Source organism: Pseudorca crassidens, chromosome 3 (genome assembly GCF_039906515.1).
Source record: "Pseudorca crassidens isolate mPseCra1 chromosome 3, mPseCra1.hap1, whole genome shotgun sequence".
In the NCBI taxonomy this organism is placed as follows: domain Eukaryota; kingdom Metazoa; phylum Chordata; class Mammalia; order Artiodactyla; family Delphinidae; genus Pseudorca; species Pseudorca crassidens.
In genome coordinates, this window is record NC_090298.1 from 164,602,843 (window position 1) to 164,620,342 (window position 17,500).

Genomic DNA, 17,500 nt, shown 5'->3' on the forward strand with positions numbered 1-17,500 from the left:
TTCCACAGCCTTACACACACACAAACGCCCAGAAGCTGGTACGATCACAGATGCACATGCAGCTAATAGCACGTGAACACACAAAGACACCCACACACCAACGTCCCAACTGGCCTGGCTCACACTGACACACACATGGGGGCCACACCTGACCTACGCTCACACAGCCACACACAAACCTACACACCTTTGCTTGAGTTCTAAGACACTACAAAGACACATGAAAACCTCCACACTCTATCACCCCAACACCACAGTCACACACACACACACACACAAAATCATGACAACACTACAGGACCCTCAGCTCTCCATGAGGGTGGCCCAAGGTGTCAAACCAGCCTCCATGCCCTTCCAGTGAGGGAGGTGGAGGGAGGTGTTAGGGTGAGTCCCCCATAATAACAATAGCATAGGGAATTCCCTGGTGGTCCAGTGGTTAGGATTCCTCACTTCCACTGCAGGGTACACAGGTTCCATCCCGGGTTGGGGTGGGGAGGGGCGGGGGGGGGCGTGTGGAACTAAGATAGCACAAGCCGTGTGGTGAGGCCAAAACAAAAAACAAACAGGGCTTCCCTGGTGGCGCAGTGGTTGAGAGTCCGCCTGCTGATGCAGGGGACACGGGTTCGTGCCCCGGTCCGGGAGGATTCCACATGCCGCGGAGCAGCTGGGCCCGTGAGCCATGGCCGCTGAGCCTGCGCGTCCGGAGCCTGTGCTCCGCAACGGGAGAGGCCACAGCAGTGAGAGGCCCGCGTACCACAAAACAAACAAACAAAAACAAACAAAACAAACAAAAAATCCCCAGCATACACTTATATGGCTGTTCTGCATAAACTCAATTAAATCTCAAAAACAAAAAACAAAAAAACCCATGAGGTTATTATAATTGGCCCATTTCAGGGTTGAGACAATCGATGCACAGATGGGTTAAGCACTAGCCCAGACCCATGAAGCTAGATTAGCAGAGCCTGCCACCTTCCCTAGTGTTAGTGTCCAATCCTCAGTGCCTGGCTCAAATGTTTGTTGAACAAATGAAGGAATCCACATCACTTCCACCTTTAATATTTCATTCCCACATTTCAGGTGGGAAAACTGGGGCTGCCAGTAGGATTCACAGGCCCCACCCCCACCCCCACCCCAAGTCCAGCCTCCCAGCCCGGAAATGGGGCAGTCACTCCTTCCCGAACCAAAACTCCTTAATTCCTAGGTAAGAGACGCCGCTTGCCTCATTGAGGGCGGGGCCTGGCACATTACGAGGCGGGACCAAGGCCTTTCTACCTTCCTATTGGTGCTCCTCTCTTGGGGGAGGGACCTCTCGAAACCGGTGTTCTTGATTTGCTGTAGCCTTGGCGGCCCGTGACCCGGATAGTGCAACATGGCGGCGCCCAGCGGTAAGGTAGAACCGGCAGGGATTCCGCGGCCGGCCGCGTGAGTAGGTAGGTCGCGCATGGGGAGGCAAGCGCGAATATCTGGGCCCCGGGGCGGCCAGTTCTGTGCTGGCACTGCGGAAGGGTGGCCCCGGAGGGCCGCGGCTGCAGGGCCAGGGCACCGTGACCTTTCCGGGTACGGGGCGGGGATGTGCTGGAAAAAGCCGCCCTCTCTGTACCCGCCTCCCCACATCCCTAATCTCTAATTTTGCAGATGAGACTGCTGAGGTTCAGAGAGGTTAAAGCCTTCTTCCAAGGTCACGCCGCAAGTCATCAGCTAGGCTGGAATTGGATCCCGCGTCTGTCCCTTTCTCCGAAGGGACTCAAAATCCTGGCAGCCAGCCTCAGCTGTTGTAGGTACACCCTGCCTAGGGATTAAGATTTTTAGAAGTTTTGTAGAAATTTAGCTCTTCCCATTAACTGATATTTGCTGGGTACCCACCATATACCAGGCACTGTCCCAGGTCCTGGAGACGCAGCAATAAGGCACACAAAAATCCCCGAGCTCCCCGGGAAATCTCCCCGGGAAGCCAGACATTGAACAAATCAGAAGTAAATGAAACATGTGATTTAAGATGCTAATAATTGCTAAAAATACATTCATCAGGGTGACGGGACTTTAGATTGGGAGTGGGGCGTTGGTCAGGGAAGGCTTCTTATTTGACTATAGACCTGAATGACCAGAGACAGCTCTGGACTGATGGGAGCGGGTGTGGCGGGGGGGGGGGGGGGGGGGTGTGCGAGAAATTTACAGAAAGAGAAGCAAGTTCAAAGGCTCTGAGGCTAGAATAAAGTCAGCTTGTTTAAGAAACGGTGTAGCTGGAGCTGCCAGTACTAAGAGTTGAGTTTGGAGGGGCGGACCCTGCCTGATTTTATCTTGTGTGATATAACATTAGTGATTTTAGGCAGAGAACACTGAATTTACTTTACATTTAAAAAGCTCCCTCTGACCACTGGGGGGAGAACTGAGTGGAGGCAGGTAAGGAAAGAAGTGTGAGGCTGGGTAGGTGGAAAGAGGTCATGGACTGGAGTGGTGGCCTGCAGATGGAGAGAAATAGATGCATCTGAGGTGGATTTGGAAGCAGTCAACAGGAGTAGCTGATGGATTGGATGGGGGAGTGAGGGACACAGTGGACTCAGAATTCCCAGGTTTGTGGTCTGAATGACTGGGAATGGTGATGTCATTGGCTAGAATGAGGAAGAACAAGTTTCAGCAGGGATATAATTTGGAACAACATAAGTTTGAGATGGCTGGGGAATACACCAAAGTGGCAGTTAGGTATGGAGGCTGGAGCTCATGGCATATATCATCATTTCTCAGACTTTAGCACACAGAGGAGAAACCTGGACTTTTGTTAAAATGCAGATTCTGATTCAGCAGGTCTGGGTTAGGGCTGAGATTTTGCATTTCTAATAAGCTCCCAGATGATAATAACCAATGCAGCTGGTCCCTGGGACACACTTTGAATAGCAAAGGTTTAGATTAAAGTCTTAATCTCAGCTGCATGTTACAGTCATTTGAGTGCTTTAAAATGCTGATACCTGGGCCATGCCTCTAGATATTTGGATTCAGTATATCTGGGGTATGGCCTGGACAAGGGGATTTTTAAAGCTCCCTAGATTATTCTAATATGAACAAAGTTTAAGAACCATTAGAGCTGCCTACAGGAATACAGAGAGGAGAGGAACCTCTCTTGGAAGCTGAATGATGCCTTAGAGTAGCAGACAGATAAATTCAGAACGTGGGACTCTTTGCAGCCTTATTACTCCAAATGTGGTCTCCAGACTAGCAGCATCAGCGTCACTTGGAAGTTTGTTAGAGGTATGGTCTTTGGCTCCACCCCAGACCCACTGAATCAGAATCTGCATTTTAACAAGATCTTTGGTGATTCATCTGCAAATTCAAGTTTGTAAACATTGCAAACTTTAGAGAAGGAAGCAGGTCTTACTGAATGGTTGAGAAATAGACCTGGGTACTAGGAAGAAAATCAAGAGTGTCAAGGTGGGAGGAGGACCTCACCTATGCCACATCCTTCTGAGAAATTGAGCAAAATGAGCCAAAGAAATGGCTCACTGGCTTTGTTAAATGTAGAAGACACAAGGGGTCTTTACAGGAGTGGTGTCAGTGGAGTGGTTGGGGCAGCAGCCAAGTTGGAGAGAGTGAGGAGGGAACACAGCGTGCAGACATCTCTTGGGAGAAGCTGTGCTATAAATGGAGCAGAGATGTGGAGCAGAGGCGGAAGAAGATGCTAGAGAAAGTTTAAACAGTGATAAAAGTGATCCCAATACTTCCCAACTCATTTTATGAGGCCAGCATTACCCTGAAACTAAACCAAACAGACACGACAAGAAACGAAAACTACAGACCAATATCTCTTATGAACATGGATACAAAAATCCTCAACAAAATGTTAGCAAACCAATTTTAGCAACATATAAAAAGAATTATACACCATGACCAAGTGGAATTTGCCCGAGGAATGCAATATGAGTTTAACATTTGAAAATCAGTTAATGTAATACACCATATTAATAGACTAAAGGACAAAAAACACATGATTAGTTTGGTAGAAGCAAAAAAAAAAGCATTTGACAAAATCTGATGCCCTTTCTTATAAAAATACTCAGCATCTAGCAATGGAAAGGAATTTCCTCAACCTGATAGGTCATCTGTGAAAAACCCACAGCTGACATCGTATTTAATGATGAAAGACTGGATGCTTTCCCCTCTAAGATCAGGAACAAGACAAGGATGTGCACCCTGGCCACTTCTATTCAACACTGTACTGGAGGTCCAGCAAGGACACTTGGGCAAAAAAAAGAAATAAAAGGCATCCAGATTAGTCAAGAAGAGGTAAAACTGTCTATGTTTGCAGATGACATGATCTTGTATGTAGAAAATCTCAGGGAATCCAATTTTTAAAAAAAAACTATTAGGACTAATGCAAGTTCAGCAGGGTTGCAAGATACAAGATCAACACATAAAAATAAATTGTGTTTCTGTACGCTAGCAATGAACAATGTGAAAATGAAATTATACAGTAGCTTCATAAAGAATAAGATACAAATAAATTTAACAAAAGAAGTAAAGGACTTCTACACGGTAAATTGTAAAACATCGTTGAGAGAAATTAAAGAAGATCTAAATTAATGGAGAGGTATCCCATGTTCATGGATCAGAAGATAATATTATTAAGATACCAGTATTTCCCAAACTGTTCTACAGATTCAACACAATCCCTACCAGAATCCCAGCTGGATTTTTTCCAGAAATTGACAGCTGATTCTAAAATTTATATGTAATAGTGAGGGATCTAGAATAGCCAAATATTATTGTAAAAGAAGAACAAAATAGGAGGACTTAACACTTCCCAATTTCAGAACCTACAAGCTACAATAATCACAACAGTGTGGTATTGGCATAAGGCTCAACATATAGATCAACAGAATTAAATTGAGAGCCCAAAAGTAAACTCTTACATTTATGGTCAATTGATTTTCAACAAGAGTGACAATGAGAAAAAATAGTCTCTTCAACAAATAGTACTAGGACAACTGGATATCTACATGAAATGGACCCCTTCCTCACACCATTCACAAAGATTAATTCAAAATGGATCAGAGGGGAATTCCCTGGTGGTCCAGTGGTTAGGACTCTGAGCTTCCACTGCAGGGGGCATGGATTCCATCCCTGGTGGGGCAACTAAGATCCCCACAAGCCACAAGATGTGGCCAAAACAAACAAACAAAACTTCTAGAAGAAAACATAGGAGTAAATCTTCATGACCTTGGGCCAGGCAATGGTTTTTTAGATAAAACATAAAAAAAAAAAAATCGAAAGCAAAGCTACAAAAGTAAAACAGAAATTGGATTTCATTGGAATTAAACATTTGTGCTGCAAACAATAACATCAGGAAAGTGAAAGACAATTCAAAGAATGGGAGAAAGTATTTGTAAATCATAAGCTTGAAGTATGCAGAATATATAAACAACTCAATAATAAAAAGATAAATAACCTAATTTTTAAATGGACAAAGGATCTAAATAGACATTTCTCTGAAGAAGATACACAATGGCCAATAAACCCATGAAAAGATGCTCATCATCATTACCTTTTAGGGAAATGCAAATCGGAACCACAATGAGATACCACTTCACACCCATTAGGATGTCTGTAATCAAAAAGAAAGACAACAGCAAGTATTGGCAAGAATGCAGAGAAATTGGAACTCTTATACATTGCTGGTGGGGATGTAAAGTTGTGCAGCCACTTTGGAAAACACTTTGGCAGTTTCTCAAATGATTAGACATAGAGTTACTATATGTCCCAGCAATTTGATTTCTAAGTATATACCCAAGGGAAGTGTAAACATGTGTTCATACAAAAGCTACACAAGTGTTCATAGCAGCAATAGTCATATAGTCAAAAAGTGGGAAGAACTGCAAGTGTTCATCAATGGAATGGGTAAATAAAATATGGTTAAATCCATATAATGAAAAAATTTGGGCAATTAAAAGGAATGAAGTCTGATACATATTACAACATGGATAAACCTTGAAAACATGTTAAGTGAAAGAAGGCAGTCACAAAAGAGCCCATATTATATGATTCCATTTATATGAAATTCCCAGAGTAGGCAAATTTATAGACACTAGATTAGGGGTTGCCTAGGGTTGAGGGTGAGGGGAAATAGAGGGACTGCTAATGGGTATAGGTGGGGTTTTTTTGGGGGGGGTGTGTGACAAAAGTGTTCTAAAATTAGATTTAGTGATGGTTGCACAATTCTGTGAATATACAGTTGATCCTTGAACAATGTAGGGGTTAGGGGTGCCGACCCTCCTCACAGTTAAAAATCCAAATACAACTTTATAGTCCGCCCTTCATATCCACGGTTCCACATCCTAAGATTCAACCAACCACAGGTCGTGTAGTACTGTAGTACGTATTTACTGAAAAAAAAATCAGCGTGTAAGTGGACCGATGCAGTTCAAAGCAGTGTTGTTCAAGGGTCAACTACTGAAAACACATTGGATTTTATACTTAGGTTCAACTGTATGGTACACAAATAAAGCTGTTAAACAAAACAGAATGATCTGGTAGGGAGGGGGACGAATGCAGGAGCAAATTCCTCAAGATAGTGAAGGGTTTGGCCCAGAAGAACAGGGACCTTTGATTGTAACAGTCACTTCTGCTCCATCTTGTGCATGCAGTCTGGGACGTGACCTCTGCCCAAGAGAGGGGTCTCATTGCCTTTAGCGGGTGGGGTACCAGGCTGATGCTCTTTCTTCTCTCTTTCTAGGTGGTTGTCCGACAGGCAAAGGCATGAGCTGGGCCCAAGCCATCCTGCTGGCCCGGGGCCTCTCTCGGGGCTGGGGAGGTATCTGCAGCACTGCCCTCACCGGAGCCCCCTTCTCTCAGGTAACTGCCAGTCATGGGGTGGAGAGAGGCAGGCAGGCCTGGGATTCGCTCACAAGCCCTCCCAGTGAAGCCAGCTCGGGGTGGCGGGGGTGGGGGTGGGGGGGTCTGGGCTGGCCTGTCTGCTCTGAGGGCCAGTTGAATGTCTCTTCTCATTTTAAGAAGTGTTGGTGCGCCCACGAGTGAGGGGCTTGAATTTGAAATCAAGAAGGTCTGAGCTAAGTAGATTTGGGTGGTGACTTTGGGTGACTCCTGTATTCACTTGTAAAGATGTGAATTGAATTTCGTTCCCTTACCCTAAGTGACCAGGCTGATCAACGGCCATAAATTATAACAAGGATGGTGATGATGGTGACAATATTAATAGCTCCCTTACTGAGCACTTCCTCTGGGCCAGGCCCTGTGCTATGCATTTCATTTGCATTATCTCATTTGTGGTGTCTCCCCTTCTTTGGAGCATTCTAGAGCTTCTTTTCTGCTTTCTGCCCTATGCACATACCACCTGTAGTATTAGTTTCCTACACTTTCACTTTGTTTATTTTTTTAAAATATAAATTTATTTATTTATTTTTGGCTGCGTTGGGTCTTCGTTGCTGCGCACAGGCTTTCTCTAGTTGCAGCAAGTGGGGGCTACTCTTCATTGCGGTGCACAAGCTTCTCATTGCGGTGGCTTCTCTGTTGCGGAGCACTAGCTCTAGGTGCGTGGGCTTCAGTAGTTGTGGCACACAGGCTCAGTAGTTGTGTCACACGGGCTTAGTTGCTCTGTGGCATGTGGGATCTTCCCGGACCAGGGCTCGAACCCGTGTCCCCTGCATTGGCAGGCGGATTCTTTTTTTTTTTTTTTTTTTTAAATAGAGAACAGGAGTATTTATTTATTTTTAAATTTATTTATTTTTATTTTTGGCTGTGTTGGGTCTTCCTTTCTGCCCAAGGGCTTTCTCTAGTTGTAGCAAGCGGGGGCCACTCTTCATCGCGGTGTGCAGGCCTCTCACTATCACGGCCTCTCTTGTTGCGGAGCACAGGCTCCAGACGCGCAGGCTCAGTAGTTGTGGCTCACAGGCCTAGTTGATCCACGGCATGTGGGATCTTCCCAGACCCAGCCTCGAACCCGTGTCCCCTGCATTAGCAGGCAGATTCTCAACCACTGCGCCACCAGGGAAGCCCTGGGAGGCGGATTCTTTACCACTGCGCCACTTTAAATGAATGCCTTTTTTTAAAAAAAACATCTCCTTACCTAAGCAGGATATTGGGATGGCTATTGGGTGCAGCAGAACAGAGGGCTTCAATCTCAGCTGTGCTGCTTTGCTGCTGTGTGGCGCCAGCCATCTTGTTTCATCTCCCAGGGCCTCAGTTTCCTCATCTGTAAAATGGGTACATGAAGAGGCACTCCTTCAATGGACAGTTGAGAAGAGTAAATGAGCCTCACTCTCAGAAAGTGCTCAACAATGCCTGGAACATAAGAATATTCCATAAGGGACTTCCCTGGTGGTCCAGTGGTTAGGACTCTGTGCTCCCACTGCAGGGGGCCCAGGTTCGATCCCTGGTCGGGGAACTGAGATCCCTCAAGCCACACAGCCCGGCCAAAAAAAAAAAATATTCTGTAAATGTTAGCTCTTATTAGCCATATATTTGAAAAGATGCCTTATGTATAACCATTCTAATTTAAACATTCAATTTAAATGAAAGTAAATCTATTAGGGTACCATCTAGAGCAGGGGTTGGCAAACTTTTTCGTAAAGGGTAAGACAGTAAATGCTTTTGGCTTTGTAGGCCATGTGGTCTCTGTCACAACTACTCAACTCTGCCACTGCAGCACAAAGCAGCCCCAGACCAGACATAATGAAGGCATATGGCTGTGTTCCAATAAAACTTTATTGACAAAAGCAGGCAGCTGACTGGATTTGCCCCACAGACTGTAGTTTGCCAACTTCTGTTCTAGAGGGATCTGACCTGCTCCCAGCAGCATACACTCCCCACTCTGGGGAACAAGATCTCCTTGACCCAAAGGAGGTACCATCATAATAGATGGGGAGAGAGGCCTGAGCAGTAGAGTGGGTTGTGGGTATCACCAGGTGGAGGACAGTCACGCTGAGGCTCCTGCTGACTCCAGAATCTGCATTTTCTTTTTTCAACTCAATTTTTTTTTTGGTTTTTTTTGGCCATGCCACGTGGCTTGTGGGATCTTAGTTCCCTGACCTGGGATTGAACCCAGGCCCTCAGCATTGAAAGCATGGAGTCCTAACCACTGAATTACAAGGGAATTCCCTCAACTCAGTTTTTGAAATCTATCTTTTAAATAAGTAATTACAGCAGACAATATAGTTCAAAATTCAAAAAGTTCTGAGGCTGTACCGTGACAAGGGTCTCTCTCTCTCTTGCCTGGCCACCGCTTAGCTCCCTTCTCTAGAGACAAGATGTTGCCTGCTTATTGTATTTCCTTCCAGAGATGTTTTTCACAAAAGCAAAAAATATGTATCCATACAGTCGATTCTCATTATTCACAGTAACATTCTAGAAAGTCACTGCATACGCTGAATTAGCGAATACCAAACCATTGCTGCCAGGGGAGATACGGGATAAGGTTCCTGTGAGCCTCAGGTCATAACATTTTCATCAACCAATCAGTCATAACATTGTTGTATGTGTGTTTCTGTTTAAAGACATCCTATTTAATATAGCTTTTTGATTCATTAACATTGAACCCACGGCCAACAGCACTATAACTCATGCCTGAGCTTACCTACCACATGTATCTTCTCTAAGGAACAGCAGGGCCTTCTTGCACGTAGGAACACTAGGCACGCTTAGGGGTCCTTTTCAACCACAAATCAACAAAAAAGATGCAGAAAACATACACTAAATAAACCTCTAGGGACTTTCCTGGTGGCACAGTGGTTGAGAATCCACCTGCCAATGCAGGGGACACGGGTTCAAGCCCTGGTCTGGGAAGATCCCACATGCTGCGGAGCAACTAAGCCCGTGTGCCACAACTACTGAGCCTGCATTCTAGAGCCTGTGAGCCACAACTACTGAAGCCCACATGCCTAGCGCCTGTGCTCTGCAACAAGAGAAGCCACCGCAATGAGAAGCCGGCGCACCTCAACGAAGGGTAGCACCCGCTCACCACAACTAGAGAAAGCCCGCGCACAGCAACGAAGACCCAACACAGCCAAAAATAAATAAATAAAAATTTTAAAATAATAATAAATAAACCTCTAAAAGGACACTCGTTGGGAATTCCCTGGCGGTCGAGCGGTTAGGACTCAGTGCTTTCACCGCCGGGAACGCAAGTTCGATCCCTCGTTGGGGAACTAGTTCCTGCAAGACATGCAGCACAGACAAAAAAATAAAACAAAGTAATATAAAATAAAAGGACACTTGTTGACAGCATGGGGGCTGATACAAGAAGGCCAAGCATTGCCTTGTTCCATCTCAGCTGGGAATATAGGCGCTGGGCAACTCAACTTTCCACCCCCCTGCACGTGTCTGCAAATGGCCAGAAAGTGCCAAGAGTATTGGCTTTGGGAGTATAAATGAATTTTAGCAAGTAGGCAACTTTGCAAACATGGAATTCGCAAATAATGAGGACCAACTATATATAAGCTGTTGTTGTTTTCTTTTTTTTACACAAATGGGAAGCTACTGTACACACCGTTTCACACCTTGTTTTTTTTTTCATTTAATGGTATACCCTGGAGCTCACTCCAGGTCACACAAGACCTCCTCAGTGCGCCTTACAGCGGTAGGTGCTCCTTGTCCAGGTGCTTGGCCATTTGCTAAATTATTTCCTTGCCGATGCACATTTGGGCCATTTCCACTGACGCAGCAGACGAACAAAAGTCATTTGGTGCAGGTGCTTTTAGAGCTATCCAATTTAAATACCAGATGCAGGATTGCTGCGTCAGAGGGTGTGTGTCTGTCATCGTGGTGAACATTGCCTCCGTCGGGGCGTTACCATTGCTCTCTCACACTTTGTGATGGTGCCTGATCATGGGTCTGTAACGCGCGCAGCACACTTCTTCAGTGGCCCTTAGGGAGGCCTGCTGGCACCTTTCTCAGCAAAGAGCCAGTGCGGCAGTCCCCCAGGGGCACTGGGAGACCCACATTCCAGCAGTGGTTCTCTATCCGCAGGTGACGCCCCAGGCCCCGCGGGGCCTCCACTGCAGCACAGCCGCCCACAACCCTGACTCGCCGCTGGTCCCACGCCCACCCGAACCCCAGAGGGGGCTGGTCAAGGCCCTGGCACCCCATGAGGAGCTGTTTAGGCAGGCGCCAGATGGGGTGCGGGACAAGGCGAGCTTCGTGCAGGCGGTGCAGAACTTTACGCAGTACAACGTGCACAAGCGGGGCCACGTCGACTTCATCTACCTGGCCCTGCGCAAGATGCGGGAGTACGGCGTCGAGCGGGACCTGGCTATCTACAACCTGCTGCTTGACATCTTCCCCAAGGAGGTCTTCCGGCCTCGCAACATCTTCCACAGCATCTTTCTCCACTACCCACGGCAGCAGGAGTGCGGGATCGCTGTCCTGGAGCAGATGGAGAACCACGGTGAGGCCAGCAGGCCAGCTCAGGCAGGGGCGGGGGCCACCTCCCTCTCCAGGGTCTCGGGGCCCTCCATGGCTCCTTGGCTCTGACTCGTCTCCTCTCTGTCTCTCTGTCTGGCTTCCTCCTCTGCGCGCCCACCCCCATCTCTTGCTCATCTCTCTCTCCCAACATCCCTTCCCTCTTCTGCCCCCTCCCTGAGGCTCAGCCTCCATCTGCCTGGCACAGGGGTGATGCCCAACAAGGAGACGGAGTTCCTGCTCACTCAGATATTTGGGCGCAAAAGCTACCCCATGCTCAAGTTTGTGCGCATGAAGCTGTGGTTCACCCGCTTCAAGAATATCAACCCCTTCCCCGTGCCCCGGGACCTGCCCCAGGACCCAGTGGACCTGGCCAGATTGGCCCTGCGGCACATGGAGCCCGACCTCAGTGCCAGGGTCACCGTCTATCAGGTATCCACCCTGTCCACATCCTCGGCCGCCTCTGTGGCAGGGCCCCCTTCAGTAAGCCCAAGTGATTGTGGTGAGACAGGCCGTGATTCGCTGGCAGAACCTCCGCTAGAGTCCAGGGCCCTTGGCACAGCTTGACCTCTGACCTCGGCCCCTCTCCCCACATTCACTGTATTCCGGGCATGGCTTTCTGTTCCTTGAGCAGTCTGTGGCAGCTCCCCCCTGAGGCCTTTGTGCTTGCTGTTCCCTCTGCCAGGAACACCCTTCCTCCGGGACTGCACTTCCTTCAGGTCTGAGTTCCACCGACCTTTCGTCAGGACCTCTTTCCTGACCACCCTGGCTGAGCCTGGTTCCCTGTGACTCAGTTTCACCTGTGTCTCCCAAGGCCCAGCACAGGTTCTGGCACAAAGCGGACGTTCCACAGCTGTTTGTCGAATGACTAAATGAAATATTCCCCATATCCTGGGGGCTGTGGGAGCCCAAAAGGGAGCAGGGAGGGCTTCCTGGAGGAGGTGAGGGTGAGCTGGGCGCAGGCAGAACAGAAGAGGGGAGGAGAGCATTCCAGGCAGAGGGAGCAGCATGGGCCAGGGCTCGAGGGTGGCTGGGAGTGGCTGGAGATGCTGAAAGGGCTTCCTTTGGCCGGAGCAGGGAGTTGGGGTGAGAGAGAAGAGGCATGTAGGACACCGGGTTAGTAATGAGAGGGCCACGGGGAGGTTTTAAGAAGAGGAGGGTTGGGGTGCAAGTCAAGTTTCTGGAAGGATTTGCGCCTTTGAAAGCGCCCCCTGGCGGCCGTGTGGATGGTGTTGGATTGGGGGCAAGGCGAAGAGGACAGAGGGGCTAGGAGAGTGGTGATGCGGTGTCCCAGTGAGAGAACATATTGCAGAGGAAGTGCAGTTTTTAACTCATTTCTTCGTTTTTTAAAGTAATGCATTAAAAGGAATTCCCTGGTGGTCCAGTGGTTAGGACTCTGCGCTTTCACTACTGAGGGCCTGGGTTCCATTCCTGGTCAGGGAACTAAGGTTCCACAAGCCGGGCGGCATGCCACCACACACACCCCCCCTAAAAAAAGTAATGCATTAAAAAGCCAAACAGGGAACTGCACGGGTTCAATCCCTGGTCAGGGAACTAAGATACTGCAAGCCCACACGGCACAGCGGGGAAAAAAAAAAAGCCAAATGGTACACAAGAACACACAGTGAAGAGTTCCCCTCTCCTACCCTGACCCTTTAGCCCCCAGGCTACTTCCCCAGAGGTGACCACTTCCATGTCTCCTTCCCAAGAGATCTATGCATTTGCATGCAGATGTATACTTTTTTTTTTGCATATATATCCTTTGTATTTAAATATCCCTTTTTTCCCCTGTTTCATTATTAAAAGTGCATACAGAAGGGTTGAAAACATGGTAAAATGATCACCTACACCACCTAGATTTTTTTAAAAACTTTATTGAAGTATAGTTGATTTACAATGTTGTGTTAGTTTCTGGTGTACAGCAAAGTGATTCAGTTATATATATATATGTTTACATATATATTTTTTCAGATTCTTTTCCATTATACTTTATTACAAGATCTTGAATATAGTTCCCTGTGCTATACAGTAGGACCCTGTTGTTTGACACCACCTAGATTTAGAATGGGAACAATCCAAGTATCTATCAAGAGGGACTTGTCCATGTCCACTGTGGCACCTCAATCAGACTGGTGAAAAAAGTGAAAGGGTGAGGCATGCACAGTGGTGTAGTAAGCCACCTAAAGTGTGAGAAGGGAGGAGAAATAAAAAGGCATATAGCTATTTGTTTATTTTCACAAGAATAAATAATGCAGGGAATTCCCTGGCGGTCCAGTGGTTAGGACTTAGAGCTCTCACTGACAAGGGCCCGGGTTCAATCCCTGGTCGGGGAACTAAGATCACGCAAGCCAGGCGGCATGCCCAAAAAATAAAAAAATTTAAAAAATAAGTAATGCAAAGTCAAGTCAGATATGGATAAAAATGGTCATCTCTGGGTGGGCAGAGGAGATAGGGATAGAGAGAAAAGAATGGGAGGGAGACATCTATTTAATATGGGTTGGCTTCTAAACTATGGAAATGTTTAGTCTATCAAAAATATATATAGGGCTTCCCTGGTGGCGCAGTGGTTGAGAGTCCGCCTGCCAACGCAGGGGACATGGGTTCGTGCCCCGGTCTGGGAAGATCCCATGTGCCATGGAGCGGCTGGGCCCGTGAGCCATGGCCGCTGAGCCTGCGCGTCCGGAGCCTATGCTCCGCAACGGGAGAGGCCACAACAGTGAGAGGCCCGCGTACCGCAAAAAAAAAAAAAAAAAAATATATATATATATATATATATATATATAAAATCAAAAAAGAGGGGAAAGAACCCACCAAAGTTGAAAACAAACATATGTGGCTAAATATCCAATTGACAGCATAACCAGTGAGAGAAGAAAATTCTGAGTCACTGTTGTCTGACATCCTTAGTGGCCTGCATTCTGAGAATCCTGAACTTAATCCCCTAGCGTTATGGTCAGCTGTAATATCATAATCATTTATGTATATTGATGGATAAGTCAAATAAGCATGTGTATTACTTGTAATAGGAGCCAAGATTTTGACTGTGAGAGAAAAAGATATACAATGTTAGAAAATGTTTAATATTAAACATGTTTAATATTAACAATGTTTAATATTAAAATGTTATTTTAATATTAAAAATAACGAGAGAGGCCCACTTACCGCAAAAAAAAAAAAAAGAAAAATTAAGTATTGGACTTTTTTTTCTTGATGTGGACCATTTTTAAAGTCTTTATTGAATTTCTTACAGTATCGCTTCTGTTTTATGTTTTGGTGTTTTGGCCGCAAGGCATGTGGGATTTTAGTTCCCTGACCAGGGATCAAACCCACATCCCCTGCATTGGAAGGCAAAGTCTGAACCACTGGACCGCCAGGGAAGTCCCAAAGGAGTCCATTCTTTTTAACCTGAAAGGGTGGAGGATATGTGTGCCAACAGTTGTCCACTCACAGGTATTTCGGTCAGAGTATGTGCATTTTTTCAAAAATGCACTTCATTTAGTTTTGGTTTTTGTTTTTTAGCCATGCTGCTTGACTTGCAGGATCTTGGTTCCCCAACCAGGGATTGAATCTGGGCCACAGCAGTGAAAGTGTCGAGTCCTAACCACTGGACCACCAGGGAATTCCCTCATTTAGTTTTTTGTTTTTTGTTTTAAAAGGCTTTTTTTTTTGATGTGTAACATTATTTTTTTTAATCTTTATTAAATTTGTTACAATATTGCTTCTGTTTTATGTTTTGATTCTTTGGCCGCAAGGCATGTGGGATCTTAGCTCCCCAACCAGGTATCGACCCACACCCCCTGCACTGGAAGGTGAAGTCTTAACCACTGGACCGCCAAGGAAGTCCCTCATTTAGTTTTTAAAATCACATTTCAGAGTGTAAAATTAGAAAGCTACAAAAGGCTATTCTTTCCCTCCCTGCCCTCCACAGAGGCAAATGCTGTGACTTGCTTCTTGTGTCTCCTTCCTGGCATATTCTGTTTGCATGAAATTCTTTTCCTTTTTTAAATTTCACATGCACTGAGCACTTAGCATGTACCAGGCATCGTTCTCGGCATTTTAGAACCATCTCAACTAAGTGCTGTTATTGCCCCCATTTTGAACTGGGGAAACTGAGGCACACGGTGACTTAGCCAAGGTCATGCAGACAGTGGCAGAGCCGGGATTTTAACGCAGGTGGGCCAGCTCCAGGGTTCCCTCCATGTGAGTATATCCAGGGTCAGTGGCTCTTACCCAATTAGATAGAAGCAAGAAGGCGGTGGGCTCGAGTGATTGTTGGAGGCCCAGTAGACAGACCCAAGAGGGGTCCTGAATTCACTGGAATCCCCATTTCTCTCTCCCGGGCTCCTCCGTAGGGGCTGTGGGGGCTGCAAGCTTCCACTCCGACTTTCCTTGCAGATGCCTTTGTCCAAAGACTCCACAGATGCCACGGATCCCACGGAGCCCCACATCGTAGGTAAGGTCCTGCGGAGGGAAGGAGGGAGGGAGCGAGCGCCGGGTTCTCAGCAGGCCTGCTGGGTGGGCTCCCTGGGCCTCTGGGCATAGCCCCTCAGCCAGGACGCCCCGGGAATGTGTGTCTCCACATCAGGAATCCAGAGTCCTGATCAGCAGGCCGCCCTGGCCCACCACGACCCAGCCCGCCCGATCTTCGTTGAGGGTCCCTTCTCCCTGTGGCTTCGAGACAAATGCGTCTATTACCACATCCTCAGAGCTGACTTGCTGCCCCCCGAGGAGAGGGTGAGGGCCCAAAGTGGGAGTCGGGGGTGGTAAGAGTGAGTTGGCTCAAAGGTGGGGAGGGGGGTGGGGGTATGGGAGGGCAGGGGCCGGGGGAGAGGCGGCAGGTGGCTGCAACATCCTGGGCCTCTGCCTGCACCTCCGCGGGCCCCCACCCCCACCCTCGGGTTAGGAAGTAGAGGAGATTCCAGAGGAGTGGAACCTCTACTACCCGATGCAGCTAGACCTGGCCTACGGGAGGAGCAGCTGGGATGACTACGAGTTTAACATCGATGAAGGTAAAAACTGGGATGGGTAGGATTCTGAACACTGCACGGGATGGGGTGCCACCTCTGGAGTCGAGGGATGGGGCCCAGGCCGAGACCTAGTCCAGTTACACACACACACACACACACACACACACCCCCACACCCACACCCACCCCCACCCCCACCCCCACCACCACCACCACCACCACCCCCACCTCGCCCCACGAAAGCACAAAACTCACCACTCAGGGGCTCCAGACCTGTCAGCCCTCAAACATCCTCCTTCAAACGTTTATGGAGCACCTCTGTGCTGGCTACTGGGCGTGACCAGGACAGGCCCAGTCCCTTCCCTCAGGCCAGCGGTGGATCAGACAAGTTACATTCTTGGGGAGGAGCACACAACTCAGCCTCAGGTGGGAGTCAGGAGGATTTCCTGGTGGAAACTTGAGCCAGGAGGTGTCACCTAGGTGAAGCATGGGACAGGCAGGCTAGGCAGAGCATGTGCAAAGGCTTGGAAACACAGAAAAGGACAAAGGGAGCTTAAAGCCCCCATCCTTGGCCTGGAAGGGATGTGGGCTTGAGGGGGCTGCTCCAGTCCCTACTGCACAAACTGAGGGCCTGTCTCTCCTGACAGTGGAGGAAGGCCCTGTCTTCGCCATATGCATGGCGGGTGCTCATGACCAGGCCACGCTGGCCAAGTGGATCCAGGGCCTGCAGGAGACCAACCCAACCCTGGCCCGCATCCCGGTGGTCTTCCGCTTGTCAGCGTCCTCCGGGGAGCTCCTGGCATCCTCCTCAGGGCTGGAGGAGACACCCCTGACCCCACCCGAGGGCCGGGAAGAAGAGGAAAACAATCAGCAGCGACAGGAGCAGAGCCAGAGCTGAGCCTAAGCAGTCACAGGAGCACAGGCGGTGGACTGGTGTGAAAGCATGAGATGACCTCTTAGTGTACAGCAAATAAAAGTTTTCCGGCTTGGGGCTGCCTTGCCTCCTCTCTGGCAGTGTAGCGTCCCTGCCCCTTTAATGCCTGGTGTTACGTCTTTTCAAGTGATGGAAACATCATCCAGAACTGACGGGTCGAGCCTTTGGCCTTCCGTCCGCCTTTTCTGGACAGCTCC

The 17,500-nt window shown here is 48.0% G+C and overlaps 1 protein-coding gene, 1 long non-coding RNA gene and 1 other non-coding gene across 9 annotated transcripts; 2 read left to right on the top strand and 1 right to left on the bottom strand.

Annotated features, from left to right (window-relative positions):
• The first annotated feature begins 1,292 nt into the window (after window positions 1-1,292).
• Window positions 1,293-17,406, top strand: ECSIT (ECSIT signaling integrator). Of its 7 annotated transcripts, none has more exons than XM_067733632.1 (9): window positions 1,293-1,433; window positions 1,639-1,781; window positions 6,725-6,843; window positions 10,955-11,389; window positions 11,612-11,835; window positions 15,799-15,856; window positions 15,989-16,137; window positions 16,355-16,412; window positions 17,017-17,406. In XM_067733632.1, the coding sequence occupies exons 2-9, from the start codon at window positions 1,639-1,641 to the stop codon at window positions 17,265-17,267; spliced, it is 1,437 nt and encodes a 478-aa protein (XP_067589733.1). In that variant the 5' UTR covers window positions 1,293-1,433; the 3' UTR covers window positions 17,268-17,406. The 7 variants fall into 7 exon arrangements, with proteins under 7 accessions (XP_067589733.1, XP_067589731.1, XP_067589732.1 ...); XM_067733630.1 differs by having other exon boundaries at window positions 1,294-1,433; window positions 16,307-16,412; XM_067733631.1 differs by having other exon boundaries at window positions 1,294-1,433; window positions 1,639-1,777; window positions 10,972-11,389; window positions 16,307-16,412.
• On the bottom strand, window positions 3,785-15,992 carry LOC137222428 (uncharacterized). The gene is made up of 3 exons (XR_010942447.1): window positions 15,634-15,992; window positions 8,075-11,367; window positions 3,785-7,957 (listed from the first exon to the last, which is right to left on the bottom strand). It is a non-coding gene; the product is annotated as an uncharacterized lncRNA (long non-coding RNA).
• On the top strand, window positions 8,320-8,392 carry TRNAG-CCC (transfer RNA glycine (anticodon CCC)). Its single transcript has one exon. It is a non-coding gene; the product is annotated as a tRNA-Gly (tRNA).
• Window positions 17,407-17,500: the final 94 nt, after the last annotated feature.

Coding starts and splice junctions, on each gene's coding strand:
- ECSIT (XM_067733630.1), top strand. CDS start 1,639: ATGAGACTGCTGAGGTTCAGAGAGGTTAAAGCCTTCTTCCAAGGTCAC. Junction 11,390..11,611: donor GGAGCAGATGGAGAACCACG/GTGAGGCCAGCA, acceptor TGCCTGGCACAG/GGGTGATGCCCAACAAGGAG. Junction 11,836..15,798: donor CCAGGGTCACCGTCTATCAG/GTATCCACCCTG, acceptor CTTTCCTTGCAG/ATGCCTTTGTCCAAAGACTC.